Raw genomic sequence first — 27,924 nt, 5'->3', positions numbered from 1 at the left:
TTAATTTTCCATTACCACCCACCACAGTGTAAGATACAGGATAGATCCTCCATAAAGAGTTGTTGGAGGAATAAAGCCAATCACTTTTCAATTTGACCTTGACACTTTAAGATGTAATACAGTGATACTGAATTTATCATTTCCCCTGTAAGTCATCTTAGAGTAAAACTTATTCTTTCCTTTATTCCTTTAACATTCCTGTTCATAAGTACCTCAAGTAAAATTAATCTGTATATATTTGTATATATTAGTGCCTGATTTGAGAGCATTTCTAGATTTCCAGCAGGAAAGTGTACTTTTGACCTTGACTTAAACTCTCAAATAAACATACACATTAAAGGTAATTGGTACAGATTTAAATTTGTTTTTCTATATAAATTCATCTAGAAATGCCCTTGATTTCTCAATGAATGGAATCCATGCCATTTAAACAGGAACATTAAAAACTATTTTCTTAAGAATTTTTATTCCCCAAAAATGTGTTTATTTGTTAAGTGCTGTGCTACATTGTGTGAATGCAAAGGGGGATAATACATGATTCTACCATTCTGCTTAAGTGAATACAAATTTTAGAGGGAATTGATAGAATTATTAAATAACTTACATACTTAAACAGGGTGGAGTAACTTTAGAATGTTTCTATTCTGTACACAGGTCTCTCAGCAATTTTTCAGTAAATTATTTGTTCCATGCTCTCTTAGATTACTGTTTCACACTTTGTCTTCTTTTAAAACCCCATTCTCTCTCTCATCTTGCTGCTTTGTATCCCATTTCACTGAGAAAATTAATGAAAAGGAAACTTCCAGCGACCTACCCCTCCAAAAATCCCAGCTTCCTACCCATGAGCATTTCTTCCCCATGTCCTACACCAACATCTTCTCCACAGTAATTATACTAATACATGTGCTACTATTTAAAAATGTTTCAACTTTGCACTCTTTTCCATTTCTTTTTGCCTTCTTGAGGCGTTGATCCAGCAATTCTCTTCTTTCTCCTACGTAATAATTTTTGGGTCTCTATTGGATTATTCCCATCAGTATTAGTTACTTCAAATTAAAAAATTCTCTTGAGCCTACTTTCCCTGCTACCTACTGTACATTTCTTGCTTTCCATTTATAGCCAAACTCGTCAAAAGTGTCATCTGGTAAAAAAAAAAAAAAAAAAAAAGAGTGTAATATACTCATTATTTCCTAATTCGTTTTTTACCCATTTTTTTAACCACTACCAACAGGATTTTACTTTCAACACACCATGAAACTGATCTTGTCAAGATCACCAGAGACCTATAGTATTGCCAGGTCCAGTGTAATTCCCAGTCCTCTTGTTGCTTAAGTTTGTAACACTTACACAGATCCCTTTTCTCTCTCTCTCTCTCTCTCTCTCTCTCTCTCTCTCTCTCTCTTTTATTAATGTGGTTTAAAAACTTTTTTTTTCATTTATTTATTTTGAGAGAGAGGGAGGGAATGCAAATGGGGGAGGGGCAGAGAGAGAGAATCCCAAGCAGTCTCTGCGCTGTCAGCCTGGAGTCTGACATGGGGCTCCATCTCATGAATTGTGAGATCATGACATGAGCCGGAATCAAGACTCAGTCGCTTAACGGACTGAGCACCCAGGCGCCCCAAATGTGGTTTTATTAAAGCACGGAAAGAACTGCCACACAGATCCCTTCTTGAGGGTTTTCTTTGACTTGACTTCCAGAATACCTCCCCATCCTTGTTTTTCTTTCTTTGCCAGAATTCTCCATCTCGTGTGTTGATTCCTGGTTTTCTCAACTGCTTAATATTGGGTTCCCTGAAGCTCTCGGACATGAGGCCTTTTCTCTGTTTCATATACCACATACATGCCAAAAATTTGAGCAACGTTGTATATCTTTAACCAGACATTTGTCCTGAACTCCACGCTTGCATATCCACTGCCTACACAAAATAGCGACTCTTACATCTAAGAGACTTCTTTAAACTTCATATGTGTAAAACCTAACTCCTGATGTCCTTTCACGAAAACCTCCTTCCCCATTGGAATCAATGACTACCTCCCTCCAGTTGCTCAGGTCAAAAGCTGTGGGATCATCTTTGATTCCTCTCTGTATCTCACACCCCATACCTATGTAATAATACAGTAATTACAAGTTCTGTGCTGACTCTACCTTCAAAATAGACACAGAGTCATTCAGACTGGTCAAGTTTTTACTGCCTCACTGTTCCACCCTAGGTAGAGCCATCACCATTTTTCTCCTGGTTTATTCCATTAAACTCCTAACAAGTTTCCAGCTTCTAACCTTTACTCCTATCCTTTCGCCCTCTGTCCCAACACACATTGTATTCTTTACAAAGTTTAAGTCAGATGATGTTGCTGATCTCATCATCTTTCAATTATTTCCTAATTTCAGAATAAAACTCAAAGTTTTTACAGTGTCTTACAAGGCTTTACATTCAAAGTCTAGAATCTGTGAGGCTTTGTATCACGTGGCTTCCCACCATCTGTCTTATTTCCTCTTCCACTCTTAATGGCCCCTCTCCCTGAAATGCTCTACTCTGTTGTCTGCTGGATAATTCCCTTACCTCCTGTAAGGTTGCTGAAGTCTCATCTTCTCAGTGACACCCCCCAGTGACCATGCTGTTTTACTACTGGCATATCCCAGTACTCCACATCCATCTCACCCTGTCTACTTACTCTTTTTTCAAAAGCATTTCACCTCTTACTAGTTAAAATATTCTAACTTATTATATTTACTCTTGTCTGTCACTCAGTTATGATAAAGCTCCAGTATGCAAAGATGTTTACTGATAATATCCCTACCACCTAGAATAGTGTCTTAGTAAAAGTCTAAGTACCAATAGAATGAATTTGTATTTTTAAACTTGTAGTGTGTTTGCATATAACTGAGGATATTGTAAAATTTTACTGAAAGTTTTGGAACTCATGTAATAAACCAGCTACAATGGAAATGTTTATGAATGAGTACCATGATTTTTGCTTTCATATAAGTTCTGATGTGGTTTGGGAGACAAAGCCCAAGAAGAAGGCAAGATGGAAGCCAATGAGTATAAAGCACACTGAGAAGTTAGAAAAAGAATTTAAGGAATATACTGAATCTTCACCTTCAGAAGATAAGGTTATTGAGTTGGACACTAACATTCCGGTAATATTTTTAAGTAATGATGTGCGGTTTTAATTTGTACCTGTTGTAAATAGATGAATCACTTTTGATTTTTTTTTAAGTTGATTTATTTATTTTGAGAGAGAGTGCGGGAGGGGCAGGGAGAGAACTCACAAATCGACTGTGAGATCATGACCTGAGCCAAAACCAAGAGTCGGACTCCTAACCGACTGAACCACCCTGGCACCCCTCACTAGTGAATTTTTTTTTTTTTTTTTTTTTTAAATTTTTTTTCAACATTTTAAATTTATTTTGGGACAGAGAGAGACAGAGCATGAACGGGGGAGGGGCAGAGAGAGAGGGAGACACAGAATCGGAAACAGGCTCCAGGCTCCGAGCCATCAGCCCAGAGCCTGACGCGGGGCTCGAACTCACGGACCGTGAGATCATGACCTGGCTGAAGTCGGACGCTTAACCGACTGCGCCACCCAGGCGCCCCACTAGTGAATTTTTAAGGAAAGTCTGGTTTCCTTACAAAACAATTAATTATACCATACATACTTTATATAAAATACTTTAAAGGGAAAGTTGTCTATATTAGCAACTCATACTTTTAAGAAGCCAATATGTTATTTTAGTTACTTGTTAAATTTTTTTTTCTTTTATCATTTTTTAGTAAATTTATATAAAAAGTGATACAATAAAAAGTGAATATTTTTTGTGAATTGTATTTAAAGATCCAACCTAAACCTAATCAAATTGCAAATATCTAATCTAATCAACTATGTAGCCTATTACTTTAGTTAATATTATCTTAAAGTTTTTGGTACAAATTTCGGATTTTAATCAGTTTATGAATTCAGAGAAATTGTATTTTGTGGGGGGGGGGGCATGTTTTTCAGGTTCGCTTCACACCTAGTGGCACTAACATGAAAATTCTGCAACCACATGTAATAGCTATACGAAGAAATTATCTTCCAGCATTAAAAGTAGAATATAGCACATCTGCACATCAGTCATCATTTAGAATTCAAATTTACAGAATACAGGTGAGTCTGAAAAGATACTCAAATTATGTTCATAAGGAACATAGCAATAAACCAAATGTGTTCCCATGGTCGCTCTAGTACTTTGATTTCAGTGTTGAACTAGACTGCTGATTCCTTCTACTTATTAAATCCGGTTATTCTAGTCAAGTTCTATAATTAACATGTTAATATACCAACCTGGTTTTTTTTATTTTCATAGATCCAAAACCAGATACATGGTGCTATATTTCCTTTTGTGTTTTATCCGATTAAACCTCCCAAGTCGGTCACTATGGATTCAGGTTTGTTTGTATTTTAAATTGCCATGAAAATGTTTGTATTAGCTGTATGGTTTATTTTACTATAAAAATATGAAATGAAACCATTCTCAAGTTTAGTTTCTATGGGATCATTAGAAAATTAAATAGCATGGAAAAGGAACAACAGGTACTCAATTAAGGTCAACACAATATTGAATTCTGAAGAAAAGATTAATTAGAAACATTTAAATATTTAGAAATATTACTTAAAAAATGGATTGCTGGTTTGTAAACCTCTGATCTAAAAACCAATAGGATCTCTGAATAAATTTTGAAGGAATTTAAATTCAGAGTGGTTTCCAGCCATGAAAACTGTCCTGTATTCTCCAAGTCAGTGTGATGACAAGTCCTTTGTTCCATTCTCTTCCCCTTCACTTCTGTCTTTTCTATCCCTCGTACCCTCACTTTGTCTTTGCTACCCCTGCCCTTGCCTTCCAACCCCTACCTCCACACCACTGGCTTTGAACTCTCTAAGTTGGTATTCATAATCTTCTTGGAAGCTTTTGACCATTGTACATGCCCAAGCCCCTCCACCCAGAAGTCCAGGACGAGACCCTGAAATCTGTGTTTTCACAGTGTTTGCCTTGTGATTCTAATGCATACTTCTACTTTAAAATCACTCACTAATTTAAAGGATTAGTTATCCTTAAAGTGAATACAGATAACTTAAAAAGAAATCCTAGAGTCTGAAATTAAGACTGTAATGGATCTTGCAAATAGTAATTTTAATTGATACTCATAATTTCGTAAATAATTTAGGTCTCCATTGTAATGTGTATTAAATTGCAAGAAAGTGCTTATCTTTCGCTTAAAGCATCGTGGGATTAATCCTATTTATTACTTCTGCAGCTCCAAAACCCTTCACAGATGTCAGTATTGTTATGAGATCTGCAGGCCATTCCCAGATTTCACGTATTAAGTAAGTGTCTTAATATATTTCTTGTGTGTTTATTTAATGTTTCAATTTAAATATGTGAGCTAATTGTACTCTTTTAAAAAAAATTCAGATGAGTCAAATGTTTAAATGCAAAATACTAAATTATACAGGTCATTACGAAAAATCTATTTTATAATTTTGGAGAGTCAGAGGCTGTGAACAAAATATACTTAGGTATTAACTGTGAGTATTTTGCTACTTTATCATTTGTTTTCTGATAGGTTTTCTTTAATTACTGCATATCATTTTAGAAAAAAGAAAGAAAATAGTATCTTAAAATTAAGTCACTCTCCAGTCTAAGAAGTAGAACATTGACAGAAACATCCACCTGTATTTACTCTCCTATTTCTTGTGTTCTCCACCCTATCAACCAAGAACTATCTGCATCCCTTTTTAAAATATAATTCTATTAAATATATGTATTTAAATATTCTTCTTTGTGTTCCCTTTTTTTCCTAATTAAAAAAATTTTTTTCAAACTGAACGTAGACTTTTGGGGACCGGATTTTTTTCATTCAACTTATTACTAAATTTTATTATTTTCTGTGTAGGTAGAGTTTATTATCACTAATGTACAATATTCTGTATGACTGTATAGCACAATTTACTTGCCAGTTTTTTCTCTATAGGCATTTTTACATTTTGAATTTGTTGCTGTTATGTGTTGCCATGATTTTTTTTATTCATCTAGAAAATCCTCAGTTTCAACATTCTAATAGTTATCTAATGCTTTTTTCTAGCTAATTTTCTTAATGCACTTAATCAATGATTTTATGTTTTCCGCTTTGTAATAATAGGTACTTCAAGGTGTTGATCCAAGAAATGGATCTCAGGTTGGATCTTGGGTTTGTCTATGCTTTAGCAGAACTTATGACAGAAGCCGAAGTGACTGAAAAAACAGAGGTAAGTCTTAAAATGATAGCATTGATGGGAAGGGTTCGGGAAGAGGAAGACTAAAAAATTATAAATTCTTGATGTATTAATATGGTTTTAATCCACTGGTGGGTAAAGTGGTAGAACTCACATTTTCAGATTGTAGATGACGTGTAAGACAAGTTAAAATAGCCTGTTTAAGGTGTGTTAGCAAACAGGAGGAAGTGTTTTAAGCCAGTAGTAGTGACTAGCTAGTAGTCCTGTTCACATCACTGTTTTTTCCTATTTTATTTTCCTGGGTTACTTTTGTTTTAATTAGTAACTGAGAAATTTGGGTGTGACCAGGATATTCTGCGAAGGAAAAGGTAAAAATAAAAGGTAGTATGTTACTTGTGACTCATAGAAAGACTATAAAATCACAGTGATAGAGTAGATCATATATGATCTCTTTTTCAGCTGTCTTCATAAGAATTCTGAAGATAAGACAAATTATATGGATAAAAGAAAATATACTTTTTTTCTTTTAATAGCAATTTATTGAGATATAGTTCACGTACCATATATTTTCATCAAAGTGTACAGTTCAGTGACTTTTAATATATTTACAGAATTGTACAGCCAGCATTACTGTCTCATTCCAGAACATTTTCATCATCCCAAAAAGAAACCATGCCAGTCCCATGCAACCACTAATAATATACTTTCAGTCTGTTGGTTTTCTTACTCTAGATATTTCATATTAATAGAACCATACACTGCGTAGTTATTTGGAAGGGAGGGGCTGCTTTCACTTAGCATGATGTTGACAAGGTTCCTTCAGGTTGTAGCATCTATCAGTACTTCTGGCCAACGAATACTCTGTTGTTATAGATGCATTCCATATTGTATATAGCCAGTGAGTGCTCTGTGGATATGCCACATTTTGTTAACCCATTCATCACGTAGGGACATTTGTGCTGTTTCCACATTTAGGCTATTATGCATAATACTGCTGTGAATATTTGTGTACAAGTTAAAATCATATAAAATGTATGATTCTAATTTCAGTGTCATCATCAACACTTGTTATTATCTGTCCTTTGAATTCTAGCCATCGTAGTAGATGTGAAGTATATCTTTGTAATTTTGATTTGCATATACCGGATGAGTAATGACTGAACATCTTTTGATGTGTTGATTGATCATTTACATATCTTCTTTGGAGAAATGTCTTTCAGATTTTTTGCCTGTTATTAAATAGGTTGGCTCCTTATTATCAAATTGTAAAAGTTCTTTATTCTGAATACAAGCTCCATATCAGATCTATGATTTGCAAATACTTTGACTCATTCTGTATGTTGTGTTTTACTTTCCTAATGTCTTTTTAAGTACAAAAGTTTAATATTAATGAAGTCTGAATTCTCTTGTTGTTGCTCATGTTTTTGGTGTCATCTTTAAGAGTCCTTTGTGAAATTCAAGATTATTAAGGTAATAAAGATTTAGCCCTATGTTCTAAGCATTATTTACAATCAGGTCTTTCATATATTTTGAGTTAATTTTTGTACGTGGTATAAGAGTCCAGGATCACCAGTCTTTTGCATTTGGCTCTTCAATTGTTCCAATACCATTTGTTGAAAGACTGTTCCTTCCTCATTAATGGTCTTGGTACCCTTGTCAAAAATCAGTTGATCATAAATATATGGTTTTATTCCATTGCTCTCTAAGTCCATCTTTGTGCCAATACTGCACTGTCCTGATAATTATTGTTTTGTAGTAAGTTTTGAAATTGAAAAGTATGAATCCTCCTACTTTCTTCTTTTTCAAGATTGTTTTGACTATTTAGGGTCCTTTTGCAGTTCCGTATGAATTTGAGAGTGAGCTGGACAATTTCTTTGGAGAAGTCATCTGGGGGCTTGACAGGGATTACATCGAATCTATATACTAGCCTTAGGGTTTTGACATCTTAACATTATTAAGTCTTGCAGTCTTTTTTTTTTTAATTTTTTTTAATGTTTATTTATTATTAGAGAGACAGAGCATGAGCATGGGAGGGGCAGAGAGAGAGGGAGACACAGAATCTGAAGCAGGCTCCAGGCTCCGAGCTGTTAGCACAGAACCTGATGCGGGGCTCGAACTCACAAGTTGTGAGATCATGACCTGAGCCAAAGACGGTCGCTTAACCGACTGAGCCACCCAGGCACCCCCGAGTCTGGATGACTTTTGTTTCTTCTTAATTGCCCTGCTAGAACCTCTAGTACAAGGTACAGCATTGAATAGACGTGTCAAGAGCAGACATCCTTGCTTTGTTTCTGATCTTAAAGGGAAAGCTTTCAGTCTTTCACCATTAATTATGGTATCAACAGTAGATTTTTTGCAGATAACCCTTCATCTGGTTGAGTTCGCTAATATTGCCAGTTTATTAAGTGTTTATCATGAAAGTATGTCACATTTTGTCATATGTTTTTTCTGCATCTGTTGGGATGATCATATGGTCTTCGTTGTATTGATTATATTACACTGGATGTTAAAACAACCTTCTATACCTGGGATGAATCCCACTTGGTCACATATATAAATTTTTAAAATATTTGTTTGGTTTGGTAGTATTTTGTTGAGGATTTTTGTGTTTACATTCATGGGATATTGGTCTGTCATCGGCCCAACAGATTTTTTATACATATGTAATTTAGTCATTTGCTTTTTGAATTAAAAGAAGAGGGGGGTGCCTGGGTGGCGCAGTCGGTTAAGCGTCCGACTTCAGCCAGGTCACGATCTCGCGGTCCATGAGTTCAAGCCCCGCGTCAGGCTCTGGGCCGATGGCTCGGAGCCTGGAGCCTGTTTCCGATTCTGTGTCTCCCTCTCTCTCTGCCCCTCCCCCGTTCATGCTCTGTCTCTCTCTTTCCCAAAAATAAATAAAAAACGTTGAAAAAAAAATTTTTTTTAAAAAATTAAAAATTAAAAAAAAAAAAAAAGAAGAGGAAAAGATTATATATTTTTACCATCTTTTATCCTTGCATAATCGTCTTCACACCAGTGCTGGCTGTTTGTTTGTTTGTTTGTTTGTTTGTTTGTTTGTTTGTTTGTTTTTTCATTTGAGTTCTGATTACTACTTGGGGTCACTTGCCTTCAGCCTGAGGAATCTCATTAGTATTTCTTGTAAAACACACTTGCTAGCAGTAAACTCGGTTTTTGTTTATCTGGGAATGTCTTTATGTCCCTTCGTTATGAAAGGTAGCTATACTGTGTATAGGATTCTTGGTTGGCTTTTTTTTTTTTCCATTTAGTGCTTTGAATATGTTAGCCCACTCCCTTCTTGCCTCCTTTCTGCCAGGATGTCAACCATTAATCTTATCAGGATCCTTCTTATATAATGGGTTGCTTTTCTGTTCTTGTTTTTAAGATTATCTCCTTGTCTTTGACTTTCAGTAATTTTACTATTATGTATCTGTTGTGACTTTCTTTCTGTTTATGCACTTGGAGTTCATTTAGCTTCCTGGATACATAGTTTAGTAGTGTTTTTCAGTGATTTTAGAAAGTATTCAGCTATTATTTCTTCAAATATTTTTTTTCTTTTTTTCTCTCTCCTCCTCCTTAAACTCCCATACTGTATATGTTAGTATGCTTAACAGTGCTCCACATTTCTCCAAGACTCTTCATTTTTCCTCTTTTTTCTCTGTTCTTCAGAATGCATAATCTGTAACACTTTATCTTCAAGTTCACTAATGAAGCAGTGCATCCAATTTAGCATATAATAGTGTTTATATTCCTTCTATCAACTCAAATCCACTGTTACCTCGTTCTAGTGAATTTTCCATTTGTTACAGTTTTCAATTCCAGAATTTCTCATAGGACTTTTTAATTTAATCTTTCTCCTTCTGTATTGATAGAATCTATTTGATAAGACATTGTCATCATAATTTACTTTCCTAAATATGGTTTTCTTTAATTCTTTGAACATATTTACAGTGGTTACTTTGAAGTATTTTAATCCAATCTGGTCACATCTCACAGGCAGTTTCTTTTGCCTGCTTTTTTCCCAGTGTATGGTTCATACATTGGTATGTCTTTGCATATCTCATAATTTTTGGTTAGAAACTGGACATTTTAAGTAATATGCTATAAAAACTGGCTACTGGGCCCTCTCCTCCATAGTTTATTATTGTTTCTATCTTATTTATTCATTTAGTGACTAGATTTTTATATTGAAGTCTATGCCACCCACACCCCTGACTTTCCCTGCGGTGTTCAGCTTTTGGTGTTGCTCAGAAAGGTGAAGATTTGCAACACCCACTGTCATCCTGGAATAACTGGTTTTGGGGCTGGGCCTTCTTCTCTTTCCACAACCACACCCTGCTGTTATATATACTCCACAATTGCCAGCTGATTGCTTTATTTTTTTCAACAGTACCTTAGGCCACAAATTGCTCTGCAGACTAATCCAATCAAACTTGAGGGGTTTTTTGAAGGAATTGATCTGGAGATCATATTTGTTCTGAGTCTGGGAAGACCCCCTCTAAACTGTCTCTGCCCATTTCTCTCCTGAAAACTAACAGGACTACAGTTTAGGCTGTATCTTCAATGAATCAATGGTTTTCTGTCTAATTGACTTTCACCATGACATTCACTGTTTCCCAAAGCCTACGCTTGAACTTCTTCACACTCTCTTGTAGTTGAAGGCAATTTTGGGGGGAAAAGATTAGGAACTATTTCAAAGTTTCTTTGCTGTCCACCTCCCTACACCCCAGGTAAAATCTGAACCAGAGCTTCAGAGATGGGGGAGGAACAAGAGTGATCAGAACCCAGTATTCTCAGTGACATTACACACAAATAGAGCCTTTGTTCCATGAGTAGAGGCCAGGCAGGGAATGGAAGCTCTCCCATTCCTGTAATGTAGCATTAGCGCTGGTAGCTGGGGGCAGGATGAGAAATGCTGACACCTTTATGCCTCCCAGGAGGAAAGTATACCATTGAGGGAGACTAGGCAGAAAGGGAGCTTTGTGTTTTTGAGTATAGCAGTCTACAGTGGTGTTATGGCTTATTGAACTAGGAGGGGGCACTAAGAGAGTATTCCTTGTTCAGATACCACAGATTCACTTTTCTTACCAAATGTTTGTAGATTTTCTTGAAAAGATGTTTAATTTGCTTATACCCTTAGGTTCATTCGTAGAGGCCTTAAATAAGTGGGGGTTTTTTTGGTTTTTTTTTTTTGCTTTTTTTAAATTTCACCAGTTTCACTGGGGGAGCTGATCTAAAGATCCCCTCACACTGTCATCCCAGAAGTAGTTTCCAGATACTCAACTTTTAATAAGGCTATCATTTTGATATTTTTGATGATGGGTTAAATATGAATGTTGGGCTATTTCTCAACACATAGAAGTAACTTAGATCTGTGAGTGTTTGGAAGAGAATTAACGATTATCAAAAATGAAAGCCATTATCGCTTTATGCAACGTCATTTTCAGGACCTTCCCCTTTTTGATTTATATTACTGGCCTCTGTAGATGTCAGTATTTACCAAAAAGCTATAAGTGGAATGTGATTATATTTAAGAAATCTGTATTCCTAAGAAGGTGTTGATGGAGGGACACCTGGGTGGCTCAATCCATTAAGTGTCTGACTCTTGATTTCAGCTCAGGTCATGATCTCAAGGTTGTAAGATTGAGCCCTGTGTCAGGCTCTGCAATGAGTGTGAAGCCTGCTTGGAATTCTTTCTCTCTTCTCTCTCTCTGCCCCTCCTCTACTCGTACACGGGCTGGTGCCCCACCCCCACCCCCATCCCCATCCCCCAAAAATAAATCACATAAAAAAAGTATTGGTGAGCTGGATTATAGTAGCTTTTTGGGATAAGCTTTGTAGTCCCAAGAATAAAAGCTTAATGTTTTTAATGGATTAGATGGAAACATAGAAGATATGCTTATCAGTTTGTGAGTAAGGGACAGAGCTTTACTAACAATAGAAGTGTTAGGTTCCCTTTTGATGCAGTAACTTTCCAATCACAAGGAACGTTGAATCTGGATGTTATAAGGAAGTGTTCTGCAGTGTATGAACTCCTACAGATGAATCCCTTAAGTTTTTAATACTTTTTGTTTCTTATAGGTTGAACTTTTTCATAAAGATATAGAAGCTTTCCAAGAAGAATATAAAACAGCTTCATTAGTAGATTCATCACAAGTCAGTCTCTATGAATACTTTCATATATCTCCCATCAAGGTAGGAGAAAAGTCTCTTTATTATTATCCTTGATAATCTAGGTAATAGCAAATTGACTTGATCTGTGTGGAGAGATGAGCATGTAAATTATGTTCTCTAATAGTATATAAATTCTGTAAATAAAGTAAAAAGTAAGGAATAATCCTTTAAAATTTTTATTTATACTTATAACAATTTTTCACCATGTGGAAATAATACTGGGCCCACGTAAAACATGAACTTACATGTTTATATCTTGACCTAATATTATGTTACCTTAGTTTTCTATTAACATGCTTCATGACAGTTTTCAAAATTGGGTGTATGATTGTATATTTTTTTTATTGAATTATAATTGACATAGAACATACATTAGTTTCAGGTGTATAAGGTGATGATTCATTACTTATATACGCTGTGAGATGATCACCACAATAAGTCAAATGACCATCCATCACCATACATGTTAAAAATTTTTTTTTCTTGTGTGAGAACTTTTAAGATTTATTTACTCTTAGCAACTTTCAAATAATGCACTATAATATTAATAACTATAGTCTTTAAGTTTTAAATTAATTCATAAAGTAACCTCGATTTAAAAACTGGAAGTTGAATGGAACTAAATATAAGTTCTTAACACAAAGTTTCTGAATTACGTAATACTTGAAGAAAATTATTGTATAGCTATGTATGTATACTGTGTATGTGCATATGATACGAAAGTGTGTTTTAACTGTTTTCAATGTGCTAACTTAATTGTAATAGTTGAAACACTTACTTTTGGTGATACTTGAGTCATTTCAACAACCTCAACTTCTAGATTATTAATATTATTTAAAGATGTGTACAAATTACTATTTTCCTAGGTGTACCAAAAGAATCGGATTGAACCTAAATGCCATATTAGTCTGTATTGCTGAATTTAAAATTTAAAAAGAATTGTGTTCAATTTTAAATTCCTTTAACTTTTTACATAATAATTTTGATATAATCTAGATAATTTTGAAATCTTCTTTATGGTGTAGTAAATTTAAAATAAGATTGAATTTTAAAAGCTAAAATTGTCATTTTGAAAATAGTGCTTGAAATATTTCTCTCTTTATCTCTTTAGTTGCACTTAAGTGTTTCGCTGCGTTCGGGTAGAGAAGAAGCTAAAGATTCAGAAAAACAGGAAGGACTGATGGCGGTTCATTCCTTAAATCTTCTGCTGAAGAGTATTGGTGCGACTCTTACAGATGTACAAGATGTAGTTTTTAAGTATGTGTAATATTCAAATCTGTAAATTGACGAAAAGCCCATTTTATATTTACGTAAAAACTTTATAAGTGAAAAGTGTGTAAAGGACATTGCAGATCAGAGGCAAATACGGTCTTTACTGTTAAATGGAATATAATTTAACATATTACCTGCCAAGCCTTAACTGTTAAGAAACAGAACAATTATTAAATAATTTCCTTAAGAAAGAGAGACAGAGGCCATACAAGTTTGTGCATTATATAAGGCCTTTCAGGCCTTGGGGAGGATTCCTAAGAAGCTGTGTGTGCTCAAAGGTATGGTGCTTCAAAGATGTGGTTTCAAGATTTCATAGGATCAAGACTCTTTAAAGCATATGTGGCTAGAACAAAATGAATGCCATGGTAGTGGAAATGAAGGGAGCCAAGAATTTACATTTTAGTGGGAGTCATCATGGAAGCTATTAGAATATCTGACCAAAGAGACAGGAAGTCTGAGTGGAGATTTCAGATGACAAGGACCTTTTCAGGTAGCACCTGGAAAGATTATGAAGAACAATGGTAAGAATCAGTGATCCCAGCACGATGCAATTCTAAATCCAGATAAAGTTGGGTAATGAATTAAAGAACATAGGACATAAAGAACGTAGGTTTGAAGACATTGAGAATAGGGTAGGATCTCTAATCCCGCTGCTATCTTACCTGCTAACACAGAGCTTCCCATATATATGTCCCATATATATGGATCTGACATATGCTGTGACTAGGTTAAAAGTAAACTGACCTGGATTCCTCACCTGTCAGTTGATCAGGCAGGACCTGCAGCGACTGAACCCTGGCCATTCTTGAGCATCCTCTTCCACTTGTCTCAGGTGTCAGACATTTTCTTTATGGGCCGTGATAGGACAGAGTTGAGTAATAGAGTCTATATGTGTGAATGGAATTCAGAGGGTCTCTGAATCCCCTAAATTACGTGAAAGTATGTATAGGTGGCTTTTCTGAGCCTAAGATCCGTAGCTTCCATAAGACTCTTAGATGTTCTTTGACCAGAATAAGCAGAGATACATGTGAAAGAGGAAATTTTCTGATTGGCACAGGACTGTACTGAAAGGAAAGATTTGGAGAAAAATTCTAAAGAAAATGAAACCACTCATTAATATTAAAAGCATTCTCTTCACCTCTCTCCCTCTTCTCCCTTGATACGTACCCACACATATTTATGTGTTTTTCAGGCTTGCATTTTTTGAACTCAACTATCAGTTCCATACAGCATCTGAACTACAATCTGAAGTAGTAAGACACTATTCAAAACAGGTTTGTCTGAGATTATTTTACAAAGGGACAGATTAATATAAAATAGTGAAACATTTTGTGTCTTACATGTAGATGTGACAAGGCTAAGTGAGCAGCCATGTTCAAAATTTTTTAACTTTTTTTTCTCAGAATTGTAGAAAGAAATTGAGCCCTATCACCATTTCAATTTTTTGCCCTCCTGTTGTTGTTGTTTTTCCACTGACTGGTCTCTTCTGGATCATTGCGGACTTAAGACATTTTTAAATAAAATATTAACCAAGCAATTCACCAAACTTACTTAAAAAAATAGTTTCAAGGGAAACTGTTTATTAGTAACTAGCTGGTGAACACAGGCTATTTTTAATGTAATTGTATTGTTGAGTCAGCTATATATATTACTTTAATGGATTTTTTTCCACCTTTAGAAAGACTCCCGTATCTTCTCATATAACTTACAGCATCTGAGACAGCTGCCTTATAAGGCACAGATCACTAAGCCTGAGTCAAGATGTGTGGGTTTAGATTCCAGTTTTGCCATTTACCTGTTACGTGACCCAGGTTATCATTTGGTCTGCATGTTTTTCCAGTCTCTACCATCAGACATAGTTGTAAACGTGAAAGAATTTTGTTTTTGTTTTTGTTTTTTTTAACGTTTATTTTTGAGGCAGAGAGAGACAGAGCATGAACGGGGGAGGGGCAGAGAGAGAGGGAGACACAGAATCGGAAACAAGCTCCAGGCTCTGAGCGGTCGGCCCAGAGCCCGACGCGGGGCTCGAACTCACGGACCGTGAGATCGTGACCTGAGACGAAGTCGGACGCTTAACCGACTGAGCCACCCAGGCGCCCCAAGAATTTTGAATATTCTAAAGCTTTATGTAAATATATTATTTCTAAAACTCTTAACACCAAATCGCTTTTTAAAAACAAAACTAGTGATGAATAGGATGATATGGTTTAGGTGTTAAAATTGGTGATGAGGGTGTTGACCTAAAAGCAAACAAACAAACAAAACATTGAATTTAAAAAATTTCCTGAATATCTAATTAAGTTTGTATTTCATTTTTCAGGCCATTAAGCAAATGTACGTACTCATTCTTGGGCTTGAAGTTTTGGGAAATCCCTTTGGCTTGATTAGAGAATTTTCTGAAGGTGTGGAAGCATTTTTTTATGAACCTTACCAGGTAATAAAATAGTTATTCTTGCATTGTACAACATATTACTAATACTTTGAATAAATAATGCATCCAGTTGTTAACTTGAGGTGTGTGTGTAAATAGATTTTGGGAGACACAACAGAAGGACATGATTTTGCAGCAAACAATGGTAAGAGATAATGGAAAATTTTGGAGGGATATGTTTACCTTTTCCCTAAAAATTTAAACTTAAGACTTTCCTGAGATACATTGAATTTTAAGTGTTCTGTTGGAATATTAAAGGTCAATAAACTTCACTCGATAGTAGAAGGAAGATCACGATAGACAGGCAGTCTTTGCACAATTGTGGGGACAGTACAAATAACTATGCAGGTGCACAGCAATGTTAATCGGTGGCAAAAATTATTGTTTGGTGTCCCTTAAAATCTTCTGTTAAAACATTTAAAACTCTCTTACTTTCACTTTTAAATGAGAGGGCAATCAAAAAATAAAACTATTACTGTATTATATTGTACAGTATAATTTAAAACATAAGAAATATTAAGAATTAAAGTGCTATTATTTCTTTTACAAAAATTATCAGGAGTAGTTTGTGGTTATGTTCTTATAACTTACATTACAGAGCAAAACATCATTTGTACACTTTGGTGAATAGTCCTATTCCTGCATTTGGATCAACTTGTTGTTACTTTCAACGTCGTGAAGGATCTCTGAGAATTCTGTTATAATGTTCAGTTTTTTGCTGGTGTCACTTCCTCTAGGCATATATTAATTTATATTAATAAATTCACCTTTAAAATAAAATATAACCTTCTTTGTTATTATTTGACCCTTTAGGGAGCCATCCAGGGTCCTGAAGAGTTTGTGGAGGGGATGGCCCTAGGACTGAAGGCACTAGTTGGTGGAGCTGTCGGTAAGAAACCGAATGCCTACCAGGTATGATTATGCTAAAGCAATGATGCCTTTGCTTTTACTAAAAATATTGTAATTTCTGCCAGGTGGATTAGCTGGTGCTGCCTCTAAAATCACCAATGCTATGGCAAAAGGGGTGGCAGCTATGACTATGGATGAAGACTACCAACAGAAGAGAAGAGAAGCCATGAATAAGCAACCAGCGGGTCTTAGAGAAGGCATCACTCGTGGAGGAAAAGGCTTGGTTTCCGTAAGAAGTTTCCCAGGGTTGTAAACACAGCAGGGGCCATTTTATAAGGCCACGTTCTGTGAATATGAAAATAGACATTGGGGCGCCTGGGCGGCTTAGTTCACTGAATGTCCAACTTCGGCTCAGGTCATGATCTCGTGGCCCATGAGTTCGAGCCCCGTGTCGGGCTCTGTGCTGACAGCTTGGAGCCTGTTTCAGATTCTGTGTCTCCCTCTGTCTCCTCCCCTCCCCTGCTCACTGTCTGTCTTTCTCTCTCAAAAATAAACATCAAAAAAAATTTTTTTTTAAAAATAGACATTTAACTTGCACTCCTTCAAGTGTTATTTAGATATTGGAGAAGTAGGGGGTTGTGTCCTATATAAAATATGTCCATAGCCTCCAAAAGCATTCTGTTTAACTAAAATACGTGGACAGTGTGTTGATTGTTACAGTATCTAGAGAGCAAAACTCTCTTTTTTTTTTTTTTTTTTTTTTTTTTTTTTTTTTGTAAGCCAGACTTGGTTTTTCAAAGCATCATGTTGAAAGTATTAAAATTTTTTAATTGTGCTTTTCCTCTAGGGTTTTGTAAGTGGCATAACGGGAATTGTTACAAAACCAATCAAAGGCAAGTATATTCCTTTAGGTGATGTGTATTACCAGGTCTTTCACAAATTGATTCTGTTTTCTCTCATGATTCACTTGCCTAAACCTTTGTTGTTTTTCTTTCTAGGAGCTCAAAAAGAAGGAGCAGCTGGTTTCTTCAAAGGTGTTGGGAAAGGTTTAGTTGGAGCAGTGGCAAGGCCAACCGGAGGCATCATAGACATGGCTAGCAGTACATTTCAGGGAATAAAAAGGTAGGTTCTGTTTGGTGGAAGATATGAGTAAAACTCTTAAACCATGAGAAATAAAATAAATCTGTTTGCCTCAAGGCACTTATTTATGAACCTTACAGTATGGCAAATTACATATGATTTCCTAATTCCTTTTTAAGTTGTTGCCTTTGCATCAGTTCAACTTTATGGAGTTCTCCTTTATTGGTCATTGGTCATTCGTTCCCAGCAGCCTTGGCAGGAAAGGCTGAGCAGGTTAGGCAGGCTCTTCAGTTGCCTTGAATGAGGTGCATTATTAATAATGTAAGGCCACACACGCACGCTAGTTCTAAAATTAGCAAATACAATATTCTCTCTCCTTTTAAGAAATAAAGAATGAAGGGGCGCCTGGGTGGCTCAGTCGGTTGAGCGTCCGACTTCAGCTCAGGTCACGATCTCACGGTCCGTGAGTTCGAGCCCCGCGTCGGGCTCTGGGCCGATGGCTCAGAGCCTGGAGCCTGCTTCTGATTCTGTGTCTCCCTCTCTCTCTCTGACCCTCCCCCGTTCATGCTCTGTCTCTCTCTGTCTCAAAAATAAATAAACGTTAAAAAAATTTAAAAAAAATAAAAAATTAAAAATTAAAAAAAAATTAAAAAAAAAAAAAAAAAAAGAAATAAAGAATGGCATTTTATATTCCTGGTTTAAACTCAGCTTGTGTTCCGCCTCCCCTTATGGTCTTACTTTGTTACAAAACCATTACATCCATTTCCTCTCTTTTTCTTCATTTGTGCAAATAATTTTAAAACATCCTCTCTTGCTCCAAGTTAAATTTAGCTTAAGATTGAAATTTGGTAGTTGCATTATTATCTCTGTTCTAGAGCTTTGTAACCCATACAACAATGGATTAAATTCATGCTAATGAGACCTAACAGGAAGTTAGGTATATGGACATTTCCCTAATCTATTTCTTGCTTCCTGCTTTATTGAGGTAAGTACTGTCATTATATGGAGCTGCTCCTTTTTTTTGTTTGTTTTTTTTAACTGTTCCTCTTAAGTTAGTATTTCCTACTGTTTACCATAATTGGGTGTTTCTGGTTTTATAATTTAGTATTAAGATAGGGGAAAAAAGGTCTCTTCTCCTTATAACTTTAGATTCACAAATAGAATGTATTAAGTTGTCATCAGAGAAGCTCAAACTCAGTGAAACATAAATAATTCAAAATCAACAGCTATGCAGGTATATGCCCAAAGTTGCTAGAATAACCTTCCATTTTTCTAAAACTTTGTAATCTGTACTGACCTGCACTACCTTTAAGGATTAAGGGCAAAATAAAACATTTTTAATAAAAATAAGACTAAGAACTATTAAAAATATACTTGAGAAGAAGGATATTAAAACCAGAAATGAGAAGTGGATTATGAGAATCAAATAAAAGAATATAAATGAGTGAATAAATCTAATTGAACTATATAGAAACAACATTGGAACCAAAATATTAACAATAATAAGTTGCAGAGGCACCTGCGTGGCTCAGTTGGTTAAGCATCTGACTCTTGATTTTGACTCAGGTGATGATCTCACGGTTCATGAGATTGAGCCCTCCACTGGGCTCTCTCCTGAAAGAAAGGAGCCTGTTTGGGGTTCGTTCTCTCTCTCTGTCTCTGTCTCTCTCTCAAATAAATAAATAAACTTTACAAAGGAATAAGTTACAATTTGAGAAGTGAATATTTGGCATTAAGCATTTTAATATATTATTTTTGAAGAGGATATACTATATAGTTTCTATAGATATGTATCAATTAGATACTTTTAATCACTCAAGAAACCAGAAACGAATATAATTGCCAAAGTTCTTGTCCTCATGTGACTTAATTCTGCTGTGAAAGCAATAAGTGAATATTTATTATATACGATAATAAATATGTATATGATAAATATACAGTATGCTAAATGGTGAAAAATTCTTTGAGGAAAAAATAAAACCGTGAAAGAGATAAGAGCATCCCAAGTGGTAGGGAGGAAAGTTGCCATCTTAAATGTAAGTAAGGTATTCAGGGAAGTTTCCCTGGTAAGATTAAATTTGAGGAAAGACTGAAGAAGTAAGGGAGTGAGCCATGTGAGAAGGTGCCAGGCAGTAGGAACTGCCAGTAAGAAGCCCCGATGCCAGCAGTATGCTTGGCTTGAGAAGTAGCAAGACCAGTGTGCTCAGAGTAGAGTGAATCCAAGGAGAGAGTTGGAAAAGATGATATTAGAGAATGCCTAGGGGTTCCGATCATATGGGGTTGGTAAGCCACTGTAAGGACTTTGGCTTTTTCTTGATATAAGAAATCATTGGATGGTTTTGGCCAAGAATGTGAGCTGGCTGCTATCTGTCTATATATATCGACAGTAAATTGCAGGGGGACACAGTGGAACACTTAGGAGGCCTTTGCAGTAATCCAGATGTGAAGTGGTGGTGGTGAGACCTGGATAGGCTAGAAGTCCGTACGAAGGAATCATGTTCTACGTGTATTTTGAACGTAGTGACAACAGGATTACATAAAGGATTGGATGTCGGCCATTAAAGAGAATCATTGTGGATAATTCTAAAGTTTTTTTCTGAAATGATGGAAATACCGTATTGTCATTACACTTAGGGGAGGGGGGAATTAGAAGTTTTGTTTGAATACATTAAGTCTAAACTATCTCTTAGACATCCACAAGTAGCTGCTGAGTATTAGAGTCTGAAGTTCAAGAGAAAGGTGCAAGCTGGAGTTAAAAATTTGAAATGTGTGAGCCCGTAATGGGTGTTTCAAGCTGTGCGATTGTATGAGATCACCTAGGGAATGAGAATAGAAACGAGGAAAAAAATAGATCCAAGGACTTGGCTTTAGATATACCAACACTGAGAAGTTGGGAAAAATAAGGAGGACCCAGCAAAGGAGTCTGGAAAGGAATGGCCCTTAAAGTATGGGGGATAATCGAGAGGGCGGTGTTCCGAAAGCTAAGACACAGACAGTCCCAGCTGTACTGTTGTTTAAGAGGAAAGGGAAATCCTCACTTCCCCATTCAACATCATGTAAGAGTATTAGAAATTTGTTCTAAAAACTGGTTGTGGAACTTACAGTGGAGGTGTGGTACCCCCTCCTTAACCTTTGCTTAGAATACTCTTTCTTCTGTTACATGGTTGCTTCCTTTATTCAACACTTTCCCAGTGAGTGAGGCCTTGCCATGGCCACCCTAAAGTTTCATTTTATCCCCTATTCTGCCCTCAGATACATCATATATCTCTTCCTTCCTTGATTCCCCCGCCCCCTTTAGCTCTTTTCATCACTAAATACGCTATAAATTTTACCTTGCTTGTCTCTCCTGGTAGAACGTAAGTTCTATGAATGCAGTGGCTCTTGTCTATTTCCACATGACTTAAAACATGGCTTGACCTGTGGGAGTTTTGTTTTGTTTTTGTTTTTTAATTGAGATAACTGTGGAGTCACATTCAATTGTGGGAAATAACGTGGAGAGATCCCTTTTTTGTACACTGTACTGTGTTTACTATGGCTGCTATAACAAATGACCACGACCTTGGTGGCCTAAATGCTAAACATTCATCCTCTTATAGGTCTGGAGGCCAGAAGTGAGAACTAAAGGTGCCAGCAAGGCTGCAGTCCCTCTGGAAGGTAGAATTTGCACCTTCCCTCTTCCTCCTGGTGGCCGCAGGCATTTCTTGACTTGTGACCACATCAGTCCAACCTCTGCCTTCATCTTTGTATCACCTCCTCCTCTGTATGCTTACTCTCCCCCTGGGTCTCTTCTGTGATGACACATGTCCCACCCAGATAATCCAGGACTACCGCCTCATCTCAGAGTCCTTAAATTCACCTCATCCTCATAGACTTGACCCTGTAAAATGGCATTCAGAAGTTCAGGGATCTAGCATGATTTCTTTGAGAACCACCATCCAGACCACTACACGTTTTCCTAGATTTCAGAATAGTAACATTTTGCATAACCATAGTACAGCATCACAGCCAGGATATCGATGTTGATACAATCCATCAACTTTATTCAGATTTCCCACCGTGACTTGGACTCACTTGCTTCTGTGTGCCCTCATCCCATTCAGTTTCATCACCTGTGTTATGTTCATGTATCCACCAGTCAGGGTAGTAAGTAGTTCACCACACAAATACTTCTGTTGCCCTTTCCTAACTCCATCTACCTCCCTCCCATGGACCCCCAAAATCTTGAATACCACTTTAAATACCCAAATATAGTCTATTTAAAATTGAGATATAATTCACATACTGTAAGAAATTGCCGTTTTAAAGTATGCATTTGGTAGCTTTTAGCATTCACAAGGTTGTACAACTATCAGCACTATTTCCAGAACATTTTCAGTCACCCCAAAGAAAACCCTGCACTTGTCAACAGTTATCATGTCTCTTTCCTCTCGGCCAATGGCAACTATTCTACTTTCTGTCAGTAAATGTACACTTTCTGGACATTTCATATAAATGGAGTCATACGGTGTGTAGCCTCTGTGTGCCTGGATTCTTTCACTTAAAATTACGATGTTTCAAGGTTCATCCATGTAGCATAAATGAGACCTTCGTTTCTTTTTATGAGTAAATATGCCATTGTATGGATAGACTCCCTCTGGTTATCTGTTTCTTAGCTGATGGGTATTTAGGTTGTTTTTACTCTGTTGCAAACAGTGCTGCTGAAAACATGGAAGTTTTCATGTGGATATATGCTTTGAGTTCTCTTGAGTTTTTCTTTAGAAATGGAATTGCTTGGTCAGTTTGATAACCTCTGTGTTTAACTTACTGAATTAATTACCAAACTGTTTTCCACAGCAGCTACACTATTTTATATCCCCATCAACAGTGAAGAAGTTTCTAATATCTCCATATCCTCTCTAACACTAGTTATTTTCCATTTTGCTTTTTTTAAATAGCTAATCTATTGGGTGTAAAGTAATATCTCATTGTGGTTTTGATTGCTATTTCTTAATGATATAGAACATTCATATCATTTTGCTTATTTGCCATTTGTATATCTTTCCTGGAGAAATGTCTATTCATGTAAAATATCTTTTACATTTTTTAATTGAGCTGATTATCTTTTTACTGTTGAACTGTAAGAGTTCTTTATATATTCTGGAAACTAGACCACATTTTCTCCTATTTATGTATTTTATCTTTTCTGCTGGTGCTTTTTGATGAAGTCTGATTTATCTGTATGTTCTTGGGTTGCTGTGCTTTTGCTCTCATACCTGAGAAAGCATTACTTAGTCCAAGGTCATGAAGATTTACACCCATATTTTCTTCTAGCAGAGTTACAGTTTTACCTCTTAAGTTCAGGTCTTTGATTCATTTTAATTTTTAAATTTTCGTATGTGATGGGGCACCTGGGTGGCTCAGTCGGTTGAGCGTCCGACTTCGGCTCAGGTCATGATCTCACAGTTTGTGGGTTCGAGCCCCGCATCGGGCTGTTTGCTGACTGCTCGGAGCCTGGAGCCTGCCTCCCTCTTTCTGTCTCTGCTCCTCCCCTGCTCATGCTGTGTCTCTCTCTCCTTCAAAAATAAATAAAAAAAACATTTAAAAAACTTTTTAAATTTTTGTATGTGATGCGAGTTTGGATCCATATTTATTCTTTTGCATGTGCAAATCTGGTTGTCCCAACACCATTTGTTTGAAAGGACTACATTTTCCCTACTGAATGGTCTTGAAGCTCTTGTCCAATATCAATTGACTATAAATTTGAGTTTATTTCTAGACTCTCAGTTCTGTCCCATTGATCTGTATGTATAGCCTTAATGCAGTAACACACTGCATTGCTGTAGCTGTGAAGTAAGCTTTGAAATCAGTAAGAATGAGTCTTCTGACTTTGTTCCTCTTTTTCAAGATTATTTAGATATTCTGAGTCACTTCAGTTAGCATATGGTTAATTTCTGCAAAAAAGGATAGCTGGAATTTTGAATAGTGATTGTGTTGAACCAAGATCAGTTTGGAGATTATTGCCATCTTAACAATATTAAGTCTCCCCAATCTATGAAAATGGATGTCTTTCCATTAATTTCGGTCTTTAATTTTTTTTTCAATGATGTTTTGTAGTTTTCAATATCTGTGTCTTTTCGTAAATTCATTCATAAGTATTACATTCTTTTTGATGCTATTATGTTTTAATTTCATTTTTGGATTGTGTATTGCTAGTATATAGAAATACTAGTTTTTGTATATTGAGCTTTTATTCTGCAACCTTATGAAACTTGTTTGTTAGCCCTAATAGTTGGATTCTTTTTTTTTTTTAAGTTTATTTATTTATTTTGAGAGAGAGAGTGGGAGCAGGGAAGTGGGGGGGGGGGGGGGAGAGAGAGAGAGAGAGAATGAATCCCAGGCAGGCTCTGCATTGTCAACGCAGAGCCCTATGCAGGGCTAGAACTCACAAACCATGAGATCACTGTCTGAGCTGAAGTCAGACGTTTAACCCACTGAGCCACCCAGGCACCCCTAATAGTTGGATTATTTATGGTTTCGTATATATAAAATCATGCCATCTAGAAATAAAAGTAGTATGGGGCGCCTGGGTGGCTCAGTCAGTTGAGCATGGAGCCTGCTTCAGATTCTGTATCGCCCTCTCTCTCTACCCCTCACTCCCCCCAAAAAAATATTTTTTAAAAATAAATAAAAAGTAGTTTTAGTTTTTCCTTCCAATCTGAATGCCATTTGTTTCTTCTTCTTGTTTAATTACCTTGGCTAAAACTCTAGTACAGTGTTGAATTACCAAGACCAGTCATGCCTGTCTTACTCCTGATTTTAGAGAGGAGCTTTCAGTCTTTCACCATTAACTATGATAAGAGCCATGGCTTTTTTGTAGATATTCTTTATCAGGTTGAAGAAGTTCCTTTCTATTTTGAGTTTGAGTGCCTTTATCATGAAAGGATGTTGGGTTTTGTCAAATGCTTTTCTAATATTAATTAAATTGACATTGTTTTTTTTCTTTGTTTTATTAGTATAGTGTATTACATTAATTGATTTTCATACGTTGAACCAACATTGCATAGCTGGAATAAATCCCACTTGGTCATGATGTATAATCCTTTTTATGAGCTGCTAGATTTAGTTTGCTAAAATTTTATCTGAGTTCTTTTGCGTATGTATTTACAAGGGACATTGGCCTGTTTTTCGTCATGTCTTTGCCTGGTTTTGTTATTAGGGGAGTACTGTCTTCCTAGAATAATTAGGAAGTATTCCCTTCTCTTCATTTTTTGAGATGAGTTTGTGGAAGAATTACATTAATTTTTCTTTAAACATTTGATAAAATTCACCAGTGAGGCCATTTGGATTTGACCTTTACTTCTGGTAAATTTTTTGATTACTCATTCAGTCTCTTTAAGTCTTCATCATATTGTCTGTTCTTTCCAGTCATTTTAAGTTCCCTCTCTTTTTTTCTTTGTGTGTCGGATGGTTTGTCATTTTTGTCGACTTTACCAAAGAACCAATTTTTGGTTTATTGACTCCCTCCATTGTTTTTCTATTTTATTTTTCTTTCCTCTAATTTTTTTCTCTGCCCTAATTTTTCTTATTTCCTTCCAAATTCTGCTAGCTTTGGGTTTAGTTTGCTCTTCTTTTTCTAGTTTCTCAAGGTGTAAAGTTAGATGATTGATTTGGGATCTTTCTTCTTTTTAAGTGTTGGGCACTCACAGTATAAATTACTTTCTGAGCAGTGTCTTCACTCCATTCCACAAGTTTTGGTTTGTTGTGTTTTTGTTTTCGATTGTCTCAAAGTAATTACTTTCCTTTGTTACTTTTCTTGGACCTTGAATTGTTTAGGCTTCTGCTGTTTAATTTCCACAAATTTGTGAATTTCTCAAATTTCCTTCTCTCATAGATTTCTAATTTTATTCTGTGTGGCCAGAAAAAAACATACTTTACAAGTTTTAGTATAACTTTTATATTTACTGAGATGTGTTTTATGGCCTAAAACGTAGTGTGTCCCGGAAAGTATTCTGTGTGTGCTTGAGAAGAATATGTAGTTTGCTATTGTTGAATTAAGTGTTCTCTGTATAGATGCCTGTTAGGTCTAGTTAGATTATAGTGTTATTCATATCTTCTATTCCCTTGCTGATCTTTTGTCTATATGATACTCACTACTGAAAGTAGGATACAAAAATAACTATAATTGTAGATTTTTTTCCTCTTTTTAGTTCTGCCAGTTTTTGCTTCATGTATTTGAGAACTCTTGTTAAGTACTTATATGTTTAAAATTTTTATATCTTCTTGATGTATTAACCCTTTTCTTGTAAAATGTTCTTTGTATCAGAATTTTTTGTTTAAAGTTTAATTATTTTCTGATCTTAATATGGTTATTCCACCTCTCTTTTAGTTACTGTTTACATGGTATATCTTTTTCCATCCTTTTATTTTCAACTTATTTGTGTCTGTGACTCTAAAGTGAATCTTTTTTGGACAGCATTTAGTTGGATCAACTTTTTTTTATCCATTCTGCCAGTCTGCTTTTTAACTGATGAATTTACCCCATGGTGTGTGTTATATATATATGGGTACGTTATGGAGTAAGTTCTTAATATTTATTGAATCTCTGAATGTTTGTTGAATGAGTGAACAAACAGATGGACCATTCTCATGTAGTTCCATACAGTTAAAAATGTTAAATTATTACAGTACCAGATTCAGCAAAGTATTTATGCATTTCAAGCAATGCATATCAGCCCAAGGAGGAATATGTTAGGGTATTTAAACATTAAACAACATACATGTAACTTGACTTATAGCAATAATAGATTGAAGGAGATTAACCAAAGGTCACAGCAATGACCGGACAGGAATTTCTTAATTAAAATTCATTGCCCATTCAAAATTTTCCAAAACAATAACAGGAACTATATGCTAACTAAGAGTGGAAATGAACTTCCTTGGCTTGGCAAAAGGTGACTTTAAAAAAGAAAATTATTGGGGCGCCTGGGTGGCTCAGTCGGTTAAGCGTCCGACTTCGGCTCAGGTCATGATCTCACGGTCCGTGAGTTCAAGCTCCGCGTCGGGCTCTGTGCTGATCGCTGAGAGCCTGGAGCCTGTTTCAGATTCTGTGTCTCCCTCTCTCTCTGACCCTCCCCTGTTCATGCTCTGTCTCAAAAACAAATAAACGTTAAAAAAAAAAAATTGTTAATATTGGTTCCTCATGGAAAACTCAGTAGAAGCTTTCCCTTTAAAGCTAAGAATGAGACAAGGTTGCCTACAGTCCCCTCTTATACTTAGCATTGTATTGGAGGAACCAAACCGTATTGTAGGAAAAGAAAAAGAAGTTAAAAGCCTTAAAGCAGAGAAAAAAACAAAAAAGCAGTACTCATCATTTGCTGATTCTCTGATTATTGTGTACAAAGAAAGTCCAAGACAGTCGGTAAACAAACTTCTTTTCAAGTCTATATTTTTCTAGAGAACTTAAATTTATTGGCGTCATAAAGACAAACTTTAAAATAGAGGAGTGATGTAAGAGTCTTATCCAAAAGAACATTCTTTTCAGTAGTTGCATTTTAAATTGTACATAAGAGTATTTGAATAGTTTTTATACTCTAGCTATATGTTCTTCCCTGTAGAGCTACAGAGAGTTCTGATGAAGTGGAGAGCCTGCGACCCCCTCGATTCTTTAATGAGGATGGAGTTATCAGACCTTACAGGTTGAGGGATGGGACTGGCAACCAAATGTTACAGGTGGGTGAAGAAGTATCTTACACACTAAGATTAATTTAGTCAAGTTTGCTTTATTACAAGTATCTATATAATGATTCCAATATATATTAGATTATTTGGGCTTTAGATGTTTTGCTTAATTCTGTTTAGAAGTTTTTTATGTTTACTTAGGTTTTAAT

The 27,924-nt window shown here is 35.9% G+C and overlaps 1 protein-coding gene across 4 annotated transcripts in view; it reads left to right on the top strand.

Annotated features, from left to right (window-relative positions):
- Positions 1 to 27,924, top strand: part of VPS13A (vacuolar protein sorting 13 homolog A) — a 253,825-nt gene that overhangs the window by 202,255 nt on the left and 23,646 nt on the right. For all 4 annotated transcript variants that reach the window (XM_058695652.1, XM_058695655.1, XM_058695653.1 and 1 more), the window contains 14 exons: positions 2,989 to 3,142; positions 4,003 to 4,149; positions 4,349 to 4,430; positions 5,298 to 5,367; positions 6,183 to 6,288; positions 12,334 to 12,447; positions 13,538 to 13,683; positions 14,891 to 14,972; positions 16,019 to 16,132; positions 16,943 to 17,018; positions 17,104 to 17,267; positions 17,826 to 17,871; positions 17,977 to 18,100; positions 27,652 to 27,766. In XM_058695652.1, the coding sequence (XP_058551635.1) occupies positions 2,989 to 3,142; positions 4,003 to 4,149; positions 4,349 to 4,430; positions 5,298 to 5,367; positions 6,183 to 6,288; positions 12,334 to 12,447; positions 13,538 to 13,683; positions 14,891 to 14,972; positions 16,019 to 16,132; positions 16,943 to 17,018; positions 17,104 to 17,267; positions 17,826 to 17,871; positions 17,977 to 18,100; positions 27,652 to 27,766 (1,540 nt within the window). The remainder of the gene's footprint in view (positions 1 to 2,988; positions 3,143 to 4,002; positions 4,150 to 4,348; positions 4,431 to 5,297; positions 5,368 to 6,182; positions 6,289 to 12,333; positions 12,448 to 13,537; positions 13,684 to 14,890; positions 14,973 to 16,018; positions 16,133 to 16,942; positions 17,019 to 17,103; positions 17,268 to 17,825; positions 17,872 to 17,976; positions 18,101 to 27,651; positions 27,767 to 27,924) is intronic.

Source organism: Neofelis nebulosa, chromosome 12 (assembly GCF_028018385.1).
Source record: "Neofelis nebulosa isolate mNeoNeb1 chromosome 12, mNeoNeb1.pri, whole genome shotgun sequence".
NCBI lineage: Eukaryota > Metazoa > Chordata > Mammalia > Carnivora > Felidae > Neofelis > Neofelis nebulosa.
The sequence above is the reverse complement of the archived record's forward strand: the minus strand, read 5'-3'. Positions and strand labels throughout refer to the sequence as shown.